This window comes from Triticum aestivum, chromosome 7A (genome assembly GCF_018294505.1).
Source record: "Triticum aestivum cultivar Chinese Spring chromosome 7A, IWGSC CS RefSeq v2.1, whole genome shotgun sequence".
In the NCBI taxonomy this organism is placed as follows: domain Eukaryota; kingdom Viridiplantae; phylum Streptophyta; class Magnoliopsida; order Poales; family Poaceae; genus Triticum; species Triticum aestivum.
In genome coordinates, this window is record NC_057812.1 from 695,872,224 (window position 1) to 695,884,111 (window position 11,888).

General features: G+C 51.9%; 1 protein-coding gene across 1 annotated transcript; it reads right to left on the reverse strand.

Moving 5' to 3' along the window:
• Positions 1-6,477: 6,477 nt before the first annotated feature.
• On the reverse strand, positions 6,478-10,811 carry LOC123149424 (very-long-chain aldehyde decarbonylase GL1-3). The gene is made up of 7 exons (XM_044569082.1): positions 10,459-10,811; positions 10,142-10,365; positions 9,202-9,440; positions 8,849-9,068; positions 7,962-8,083; positions 7,310-7,881; positions 6,478-7,219 (listed from the first exon to the last, which is right to left on the reverse strand). Exons 1-7 carry the CDS (start codon positions 10,507-10,509, stop codon positions 6,779-6,781), a joined length of 1,869 nt encoding a protein of 622 aa, XP_044425017.1. The 5' UTR covers positions 10,510-10,811; the 3' UTR covers positions 6,478-6,778.
• Between the last annotated feature and the right edge of the window lie 1,077 nt (positions 10,812-11,888).

Consider the following 11,888-nt stretch of genomic DNA (forward strand, 5'->3'; position numbering starts at 1 on the left):
ATGTCGATGCATCTCCCTTCAAAGATAAAGGGAAGACCTTCTTATTAACAACATCTCCGGGTACACCTGCAAGCTTAAATAGTCCACAAACTTCATCCACATATATTAAGTGCTCATCAGGATGCTTTGTTCCATCTCCTACGAAAGGATTAGCTAGCAGTTTTTCTATCATACCCGAAGGAATTTCAAAGCGGACATTTTCACTTTCAGTAGGTTCAGTTGGTTGAGGAGCAACTCTTTGCTCTACTGGTCGGGGTGAAGATACCCCGAACAAGCCCCTCAGAGGATTACTTTCCATAGTAACAAGTGACAGTAAATTTCAGCACACTATATAAATTTTTCCTTACCAAATCCCACCTACCAAAAGCGCTTCACTCCCCGGCAACGGCGCCAGAAAAGAGTCTTGATGACCCACAAGTATAGGGGATCTATCGTAGTCCTTTCAAGAAGTAAGAGTGTCGAACCCAACGAGGAGCAGAAGGAAATGATAAGCGGTTTCCAGCAAGGTATTCTCTACAAGTACTGAAATAAGTGGTAACAGATAGTTTTGTGATAGGATAATTTGTAACGAGCAATAAGTAACAAAAGTAAATAAAGTGCAGTAAGGTGGCCCAATCCTTTTTGTAGCAAAGGACAAGCCTGGACAAACTCTTATATAGAGAAAAGCGCTCCCGAGGACACATGGGAATATCGTCAAGCTAGTTTTCATCACGCTCATATGATTCGCGTTAGGTACTTTGATAATCTCATATGTGGGTGGACCGGTGCTTGGGTATTGTCCTTACTTGGACAAGTCCCACTTATGATTAACCTCTATTGCAAGCATCCGCAACTACAACAAAAGTATTAAGGTAAACCTAACCATAGCATGAAACATATGGATCCAAATTAGCCCCTTACGAAGCAACACATAAACTAGGGTTTAAGCTTCTGTCACTCTAGCAACTCATCATCTACTTATTACTTCCCAATGCCATCCTCTAGGCCCAACTAATGGTGAAGTGTCATGTAGTCGACGTTCACATAACACCACTAGAGGAGAGACAACATACATCTCATCAAAATATCGAACGGATATCGAATTCACATGACTACTAATAGCAAGACTTCTCTCATGTCCTCACGAACAAACGTAACTACTCACAAAGCATAAACATCTTCATAATCAGAGGGGTATTAATATGCATATAGAATCTGAACATATGATATTCCACCAAATAAACCAACTAGCATCAACCACAAGGAGTAATTAACTTTACTAGCAACCTACTAGCACCAATCCCGGACTTAGAGACAAGAATTGGATACAAGAGATGAACTAGGGTTTTGAGAGGAGATGGTGCTGATGAAGATGTTGATGGAGATTGCCCTCTCCCGATGAGAGGAGCGTTGGTGATGACGATGACGATGATTTCCCCTCTCAGAGGGAAGTTTCCCCAGCAGAACAGCTCCCCAGAGCCCTAGATTGGTTCCGCCAAGGTTCCGCCTCGTGGCGGCGGAGTTTCGTCCGAGAAGATGGCTTATGATTTTTTTCCTCATCGAAAGACTTCATATAGAAGAAGATGGCCATCGGAGGGCCACGAGGTAGGGGGCGCGCCCCCCACCCTCGTGGGCAGGGTGTGGCCCCCCCGGTGAACTTCTTGCGCTCAGTATTTTTTATATATTCTGAAATTGACTTCCGTGAAGTTTCAGGACTTTTGGAGCTGTGCAGAATAGGTCTCTAATATTTGCTCATTTTCCAGCCGAGAGTCCCAGCTGCCGGTATTCTCCCTCTTTATGTAAACCTTGTAAAATAAGAGAGAATAGGCATAAGTATTATGACATAATGTGTAATAACAGCCCATAATGCAATAAATATCGATATAAAAGCATGATGCAAAATGAACGTATCAATGGGCTATCCTGCGAGGCCTCCATCTGGTAGCTCGATCACCGACGAGCGAGGAATCATGGTTCCTGGCTGCTGGATGTACCCCGTGTTAACTAGGTGTTGCAGTATGGTCTCGAAGGTGTTGGAGGGTATCCACTTGCCCTTGGTCAGTGATGGATTCTTCAACTTGCTGCCGGCTGAGCTCTTCACGGTGCCGGGGCCTTGCCACCCTTTATTGGACGGTGCTGGGTTACCCCGGGAGCTTTGGCGGTGGAGGCGTGCATGATCTATGGAATGTGAAGTGGAGCAGCAACAGAGCAGTGGCAATGGCAGCAAGACGCGTGAGAGAGAAGAAGGCAAAGGAGCGGAATGTGTAAGAGCCCTCCCCTCGGCTCCTTTCTCTTATATGCAAACAAGAGGAGGAACAACGGCATCAAATCTTTCCCACATGACAACATATCTCTTCGTATCTCCGCTAATGCCTCTTAAAGCACTCAGGAATCGAGGGTTTGTCGTTAATGCATTAGCTAGTATATTGTGTGCATACGCATCGTTTTATCAATCCTTTTTTTTAGAGAAGATATATAGTACTAGGCTAGTTGACCAAGTTGTCACACACCAAGATTTCCAAGCTAGTTACTCGTTTAAAATTCAGGGTTCAGTCTTTTCTTTTATCTTGGTAAGCCTATAATTTATGGAGTGTTTGAATTCATTCATAACTTTTTAAGAAAACATATGTTCTACAATTTGTAGGGACTTATTTTTGCATTTCGCATCGGACACTGAATTTCTGAAAACGGCCCTGATGTTACTCCCCACTATAAAGATAGTAACATAGACTAGTGTCATATGTATGACACTTGTTACTCCCCACTATGGACCATCAAGGTATTATCCACATGCAGTTCGGTTTGGTTAATGTCACGACAGGCACATAGAGTGACTTCCAGTACGCGCTCCACCGTACCTCGACGAACCGCTCCGAGACAGCGAATGGTCACTATAGTTATGCGATGATGCTATTGGCGGCATGTCCTCGCATACAAATTTTGGTCTCTTTTTCTCATACTAATTTTGGTCGAAAACATCGGTTGGTTAGTCAGTATAATGGTCAGGACTCAGAAGGGACGTGACGCACATTAACTAATCCCTCCTCCGTCCGCTAACCTGCTACCTGCCCGCTAAGGTTAGTCATAGTGGGAATAACTTAGCTAGTAACATAGCGCACTTCAAGAAATTTTTGCTTATGTGGCAAGTATTTAATGTGAGGTAGTAACATAATATGTTACTGTAACATAGCGCTTTTCAAGACAAGATGAGTCTATAAGCTAATAAATGAAGCCATCTATGACACTACTATTATATTACTTTGCATTATAAAGGTAGTAACTTAGACTAGTGTCATGCATATGACACTAGTCTAAGTTACTCCCCACTATGACCAGCCTAAATAATCTGACAAGACGGCTGTCAAGTAATGAAACATCATCAAAGGATGTACACCTACATGCAGTTCGGCTTGCTTAATCACACGACAGAGGCACGCAGACTGACTACTTCCATTAGGCTAGTCATAATGGGAGTAACTTAGGTAGTAACATAGTGCACTTTGAGAAATTTTTGCTTATATGGCATGTAGTTAATGAAAAGTGGTAACATAATATGTTACTGTAACATACGCTTTTCAAGACAAGATGAGTCTACAAGTCATTAGGCCTCTTTTGGTTCATATGATAGAATTATCATAGGAATAAGAATCTTATAGGAAATGAGATGACATGTATTTCAAATCCTATGAGTAGGAATAGGAAACAATATGTCATTTGGTTGACACCAAAGTAATTTCTCCATTGAGTCTAGGCTCTTTTTTATTTTCCTATAAAATGTGGAGGATAGGAACCAATCCTATGTAGGAATAAAAATCCATTCCTATGAACCAAAGGGCTTTAAAGGAAAAAATTCTATAAGAATCCTATCCTCTAAAATTTCTATGAAATTCCTCTAAACCAAAGGAGGCCTTAAATGAAGCTACATATGACGCTACTAGTATGTTACTTTACACTATGAAAATAATAACTTAGACTAGTGTCATATGCATGATATTAATATAAGTTACTCCCACTATGACCAGCCTTAGTACTCACTCCACCTCGACAAACCACTCGGTGACAGACAGCGAATGATCAGCATACATGCTGCTCTTTGTAATGAGTACTCCTTTGTACTACTAATTATTAGTACTCGTTCCTAATTAAACTCACCCACGGAGACAAAGACTGATACTGGTCCTAATCGAGCACTCCACTAATAACGAATTTTCCGTATCCGTGGCACAAAGACGTTGGCCGCGGTTCCTCGCCCATACTCGTCGTATACCCCTGTCACCCTCAGCATTTATGCGTACGCGTATGAAAAATCGTAGCACCACATGCAAGGTGGTACAAATCCACTGCATAGCATAGGAGTCACGCTCGTGCAATGCATACACAGAAACGAGCATGCATGCACGCATGCATGTGAGGCCGACCGTGCAATTTCCTAAAAAGTCCTTACCTGTTTGGTTCATGGGACTTAACATGCACTAAAAGATCATATTATAACTATAAGTTCTTATAAATCCTTTCTTGAAAGTCTTATTTCATAAGTCCGAAATGCCCACTTTAAGTCCCGCTTGTTTGGTTTAGATGGGACTTATAAGGACTTTTTTAAGTCCATAAACCAATAAGTTTCTGGAAACAAACACACTCTACATATGCAACGATTGGCGATCACTGATCAGTACAGTCAGCGGTGCATTAACCTCGGATGTCACGGTATCAGCTAGCATACGGGATCGGTGCATTAACATAGCGTGGTAGGATCGGCGACGCGCTACGTGTGGCGTCTGGGTCATCGGTCGTGCAGTCCGCAGTCCACGGGCCGGCCATTGATGAGGCCGGCCGGCGGCCATGCAACATGCAAGTGGGTTGGCCTGGGAGTATAAAAGTTGTATCAGTTGGGAGATCGGCAGGTGGGTCGCGGGCGATGATTCACTGACGGCCGGCGACTCGACTACTCAACGATCGACGGGCGGCGACCTGCTTCCCCTCGACCGTTGATCCGTCGCCCCGCGCTCGGCCGGCCGGTCTTGATGCTCCTCTTTGGCATACGGACAGGGATTGCGAGAGATGCAATGCAGACACGTAGTACTCCTCTTGATGTTCACTCATGTGGGGCGTCACGGTCCTGTGCTAGCGTGTAGCAACACCGAATCCAATGAACGAATGGAGAAAACACCAGAGGCTGCGCATCACGAGCATGTGTGTGAAGTGCCAAAGATATTGCGATCCGGATGGGACGAGAACCAGCAGGTCCGTGGTCGAGACTGCGGCCAGGCTTTCCTTGGCGTTCATTGGCCGGGTGCCACCCTGTCGGCAATGGGCATATGCATGCACGGCACGGGACCTCTGCAACCTGCATGCAGCATGCAGGGTATCCCCAGCCTGAGTTCCTGACCGCGCGCAGCAGCATGCAGAAACAGTGGCCGGCTGCGATGGATCCATGCATGAGCTGCCTGCGTCCACACCCCGTGCCGCGTAGCAGCAGCAGCTAGCTACAGTGTGCACCATTATACTCCGGAGTAGCCCTGGCCATCTCCGGCCCGGCCCTAAAACCCAGGGCCTAGGCCCGATGGGCTTGCCCATGGGCCGGGTTTGGGCCTGAGTTTTGAGCCCACCAGTAAGGCCTGGACGGGCTTGGGCTTGGCATATTAGCATTTTAAGAAAGAGGCCCGGCCCACGGCCCTAAGCCCTAAGGGCTTTTCAGGGCTTTTTACCAGATGGGACGAGCGTGGGCTTGAAAAGTAGGGCCTGGGCCTTCGTTTTCTGTCATGGGCTTTTTAAGGCCCGACCCAAGCCCGGCCCGGCCCATGGCCAGGACTACTCCAGAGCGAGCAGCCAGGCTCGCAAGCGCATGAACCTTACCCTTAAATCAGCCCAGAGCCGATAGAAACGCTCGAATTGGGCGTCCAAAAGATGCAACTTACAAACACATCAACACACTCCAGTGCGAGTGTCGGAACGATGTCACATGAACTTTTTCCTTCTCTGGCGCTCCCGCTGGCGGTAAGGGAGGAACCCTAGCCGCTGGCTGTCTCACCACCTTTCCCTTCCTTCTTCTCTCACCGCCGCTAGAGGGCACGCCCGGGCGAAGCCCGGACGGCGCTGGCACCGGCGGGGCCTTCTCACCCCCTCGCGAGTCGCGAGGCAGGGCCGGCACGAGCAGGCGCTGTCGAAACAGTGGCGGCTGGCGGGCGGCTTTGTGGGGGCCGACACGGGGATCTGCGATATGGATGGTGTAGCCGTGCTCTGTATATAGCCTTGAGAGTGTGCATGTATTGGAGTGGCATGTGTTTGTATCGACTTTATTGATTGTTGTTGTTTTATACATAAAATAGGACGAAAGCCTTTTTCGATGAAACAATGTCCCACATTTCTTTGTGTCGAAACAATCTTCCATCACATTTCTTTGTGGGAGTACCTAGAACTCATCTAAATAAGATATAATTTGGTCTCATTCACTTGGAAAATAAAAACATATAACATCCACGTCAGCACACACGCATCTTATAGCATCTTATAGCATCACATCCAATGGCTATAAAAGATGAATGAGACCAAATTATATCTCATCTAGATGAGTTCTAGCAAAACTGTTTCTTTGTGGTGTCACGGGGGAACAAACACGCCGCCTCCCGTCGCTCTTGCATGCGGTATTCGTACTACGTACACATTACTACATAACACGTGACCATCCAAGACTATCATCAACTTATCAAGTATCAACACACGCATATCGCTCCAACAGCCGGCGCGTTATTCCGGCCACCGCACACGTACATACAGAGGCTCGTCGCCGGCCGCGCGGGCATTACGGCGGCGAGAGGCCGTGCCTGAGCGCCGCCTTCCAGACGACGTCGATCCGGTCGACGTCGATGGCGCCCACCTCGTGGTGCTCCCACCCCTCCAGGCAGTGCACCACCCCGCCGGCGTGGCACGCGTGCACCACCCCGCGCTCCATCGTGTACTCGCACGACCCGAGCCCCTGCACGTCCTTGGGCAGCCGCATGGCCGCCAGCTTGCCGTAGGTGCAGTCCCGGCGGAACTCGATCACCGGCGGCACCACGAACTGGTGGAAGTGCGTGCCCGCCGGCGCCCACCGCTGCTCCCTCGGCGACAGCCACTTCCCCACCAGCCACGTCTTGACGGTCTTGGCGGCGTGGTACTTGGTGACCTGCACCAGGTACTGCTGGAACTCCGCCGGCGCCTCCCTCTGGATCTTCAGGAACCGCTCCGACGACAGCGTCAGCATCTGCAACAACGGCGCAATTTACGCCATGAGTCCACTGCAATCTGCTTGTACCGATCACCATTGATCAATCTGATCACCGTCGAAACGTACCAGGACTCTGATCTTCTTCCGGCAGAGGTAGAGCGCGATGGCCCGGCCGAGCTTGGAGGTGGCGCCGGTGAGGAACACCTCCTTGACACTCCCCGGGATCTCGTGGAGTATCACGGCGGCGGTGAGCGTGTTGCCGTGCACGACCCGGACCCTGAGGTCGGGGTGGCGGTCGACGAAGAGCGTGCCGCCGCCGTTGAGCGCCTCGTTCTTGTTGAGCGCGGCGAGGCTGAGCACCTTGACGCCCATCCGGTCCGCCCTGAGGATGGCGAGCTCGATCTGGCGGTTGATGCCGTCCTTCATGGGCGGGATGAAGTACTGGAAGCTGTAGCGCGGGATGGTCCAGGTCTGGTGGAGCGCGCCGCGGAGGCAGTAGAAGCTGACGGTGAAGGTCTTGGAGCAGAGCACCTGGAGCACCATGAGGCAGAAGGCGACGGGCCAGAGCGGGAGCAGCACGAGCCGCGTCGTCCACGGCTGCGAGCTGCACGCCCGGAACGCGAACGGCACGTGCATGGAGGACACCACGTCCACCACGTGCGCCAGGAACACGAAGTCCGGCACCCGGTCGTTCTTCCCTGCAATCAAATTTCACTGCTGAGTTTTTACTGAAACTTGTATGGGTTTGTGCCATGGTGGTCGACATGTCTGTGTGTACCTTGGTCGACCTCCTTCTGGAGCTCCCAGGACCTGGGGTGCACGGTGCCGCCGAGGAGGTCGAAGAGCGGCATGAAGAGGCAGAAGTTGGAGTCCTTCTCCTGGTGGTGCAGGCTCAGGTACCTGATGAAGGAGGCAACAGATCCACGTAAGTGTAATTTACTACCCTTGCAGGTACATCAAAGGGATCCAAATTCGATCTCAGACCCTGGTTGGTCAGCCGTCAGAGCTCAACAAGGGACATGACGCTCAGTAACCCCACTGTGCCCGCTAATTAACCTGACAAGAGGGTGCAGCCACCTAATGGTAGACCATCAAGGGACACCAAGATGCAGTTCGGTTTGGTGGATGTAGTGCTAACGAATCTATGTATATATCTGTATTTAGCAAGCGGCACGAGCGACGGCGACGGCCGCGTGCCGTGGCTCCTCCGGGATCCGATCGCAATTCAGTCGGGGTGGGCACCGGCAGGGGTCGCCGTCGCCGCTCCGGGCATCGCGGGGCGGCGCCTTTCGGGTTGGTTGGGCGGGAGCTTCCATTTACGCCCATGCCCACGCTATCAGTAAAAGTACGTATCCACTACACATGCCCCTGCTCCCTCGCCATTGACAGTTACTGCTAGCTGCAAGCGCTTCGCGACATTGACACCCCACCACCACCTTCCTCAGGGATTACAAGAATCATCATGCTTCCTATCCCGCGAGCATCAACGTGATGCCGATGTCAGTTAATTTTTTTCGTCGGTATCTAACTAAGCATGCTTGATTGGCGCCGATTCCAGGAAATGACCCGCGTCAAGTAGATTATTACGGATGGGCAATTACTGTTCAATTCTCTGACAATAACAGATCATGGCACCCATGAAGATGGATAGAACGGCTCACTCACGTTGGGGTGTAGATGAGGTAGCGGAGGAGGGGGAAGGCCCGGAAGGCCCTGTGGGAGATGACCTCCACGTTGCTGTACCCCATGCAGCGGAGGTAGTCGAAGGCCAAGACGTGGCCGTAGACGAGGCTCACGGACCCGGCGCCGGCCATGAACGCGCCGGCGAGCGGCGCCGCCATGGCCAGCGTCAGGACCAGGCTCTCCAGCGGCGTGCCGTACGCGGCTGCACGTAGGGACAAAGTCAAGTGGTGGTTAGCCATGCAGTTAGCAGTGCTAGAATTCTCATAAACTCAGCATTATTGCAAGGGAATTGCTGGAGTCAGAGTTGTTGCCGTGCTACAGCAAGGTGTACGTACAGGTGAGGGGCTGGGTGACCGGCGACGAGTGGTGCTTGGAGTGGTACCGGCTGAAGAGCGGGGCCCGGTGGAGCGCCCGGTGGGCCCACCGGAACCCGGGCTCCGAGACGGCGACGTGCAGCAGCAGCGCCACCGCCCACCCCCGCGGGTCCCAGGCCCGGAGCTCGCTCACCGCCGGGAACACCGGGCTGCTGATCGCCATGGCCCCCAGCAGCGTCTGCATGATCACCATGTTATCCCTGCGCAGCCAAGACAGTAAAAACGTCAGCTCAAAATTACTCTCGCCGTGTTTCGCTGTCTCGTGTCCTACAGCCAGCTCCAAAATAATTGGAGAAAGGAAAGCGATCTCTCTGGCCCCGGCCATCATGCACTTTGAATGCGTCTGGGCAGTTGCTTGCCTCGCCGCGGCTCATCTCATGCCGAGAGGGGTGCTGCGCCTGCTTCGGCCGTCGACCAACAGACACCCAAATCCGGATTCAATTACTGCGGCATTCACTGCCAAGTGCCGTGCGTGGCGTGCCCTCGAAGAGCGCCGCGGGCGTGCGTGCGTGCTAGCTCGTGGTCACCGCCGGCCAGAGCTGACCAGAGCTCATCATGCCCGAAAGGAACGGCACAGGCGAGATCCCTCTTCTCTTCCCCATGGTTACGGTACGGGGATTAAATCGCATATAGGAGACGAAACCAACTTGGCCAAATCGAACCAATCCGAAGCGGATGTCGAGGCTATCCACAAGCTGTAGTGGCGCGTGACTGTGCAGGTGATTAATGGCGTGTGCAGCTCACAGTTAGTCCGTACGGTGCGTGGCATGAACACGAACAGTGAAGTCAAACTGCGTAGGTAGGTGGGTAGGTTGGAAAAAGCCGGCGGCCGGCCATGGCCATTGGTGGAGCGAGCGAGCGCGCGTGCGTGCATGGGCGAGCGGTAGGAGTGAGTACGCACCAGTCCCACTCGGCGTCGATCTGCCGGAAGTCGACGCCGTCCGGGACGACGCGGCGGCGGCGGGTGAAGAAGAGCATGTTGGCGTAGGAGAACCAGAGCTGGTGCGTCAGCGACCGGAGCGCCAGCAGCAGGAGCAGGTGGAGGCACCACGAGTCCGTCGGCGCGCCGCCCTGCTCCCGCCACGCCTGCGCCACCTGCGCCACCAGCGGCCCGTACAGCACGTACTGCAACATCAAGGTCGACAGAACAAGGTCAGCACGCGTGTCTACATACATGTCTCGAATCAATGGCGCCGGGACGAATAAGGAAGAGCTTGCCTTGTATGCGCCTAGGCCCGCCCACGGCCAGGAGGACAGAGGAGCGCCCATGGCCGCCGCCGCAGCCGGCCGGAGACGAGGAGGATGGAGAGGAAGAGACTCTTTTCAGTGGCGGGTTCGATGTCTCTCGCGTGCTCTGCTCTCTCCTCCGACGCAACTGTGTTCTGCTCTGGGTCTGGATACCGGCCGGCGCCTCGCTACTTATAGAAGACGCGAGAGATGAAGAAGAGGAGAAGAATTCAACGACAGCCTTCCCGTTTGGTGTTGGCGTTGGTAATACTGGACGCGTTGGTGGTTACCGGTTAGCCAGCCAGCCAGCCAGCCATGCCGGGGGTGGTGGTGGTGCTTTCGCGCCATAAAAACGGCAGTGCCCACAGTAAAGTGACTGTGGCCGTGCCATGCCCATGAGCACCGGCGGCCGGTAGCCAGTCGGGACGGCCGGCCGGTGGATCCCAGGTAGTAGAAATAGACCTAAGTACGCGCCGGGTCCTGTCAACGCCCATGCTTTTCGTCCAAAAGTCCCGGCGTACAGTAAAGTGCACCATGATTCCATTTTTTTTCCAACCGGGCTCTCAACCCCTTTCCATTAATTTCGCAATCAACGAAAATACATCAGTCTGTATCCAGATGTTCTTAGTGCCCAAACCACTACAACTAACAGGATGAAAGATATAAGCTTTTTGAGATCAAATGAAGCTGAAAGGGGAGAGCGAGCTGGCGCACCATCAGGAAACCCACCGCAGGATGATCCTGAAACGGACCACCCGCCATGGGACGAAAACCTGATGACACTCACAAACCGCAGCCCAAAAACGACAGGAGAGGAAATCCCAGGATGAGGCAAGTTAAACAACATCTGCGACTAGGCTAACCGTAACCAGAAGACATAAAACCAGCGGGCATCAAACCCCAGTGGGAGGCGGCAAGCAAAAGGACCGAGCGCTGAGCACTGCTAACCAATCTGGATCCCTTCTCTGTCACCCAAAAGGGATCTGCCTCGAGGGAGGGACCTGTCCGCCAGCGCAGCAGCCGCGTGAGCCAACCTCTTCACTCCAGCCTGGAGCTTCGCCCTTTCTTCTTCCTTTAGCAAACCTGCCCAGTACAGCAAAAACGAGCATGCAGTGAAAACAGCCTCAAGAGGAGAACGAACAATATGATTATCAAATGTGACTTTATTGCGGAGGGTCCAAATCCCCCAGCATATTGCAGCAATAATCATCATGTAAAACTGTTTCCCATCCGGAAAGAACTTATAAAGCCAAGTTAAGCTTTGCCGCAGAGAGCGAGGGCAACATGAAACCCCGGCCGTCATGCCCAACACCCCCTAAACCGACCGAGCAAGCGACCAGGTAAAGAACAAATGATTTGCTGTCTCGACTTCATTACAGAAGGAGCACACAGGATTTCCAGGCCAGTTTCTAATGCGCATA

Excerpts from the sequence above, each read along its gene's own strand:
- LOC123149424 (XM_044569082.1), bottom strand. The coding sequence starts at position 10,509 with ATGGGCGCTCCTCTGTCCTCCTGGCCGTGGGCGGGCCTAGGCGCATAC. Across the intron at positions 10,366-10,458 it reads CGGGCCTAGGCGCATACAAG|TACGTGCTGTACGGGCCGCT; the intron begins GCAAGCTCTTCC and ends TTGATGTTGCAG. Across the intron at positions 9,069-9,201 it reads GGTCACCCAGCCCCTCACCT|CCGCGTACGGCACGCCGCTG; the intron begins GTACGTACACCT and ends CCCTACGTGCAG.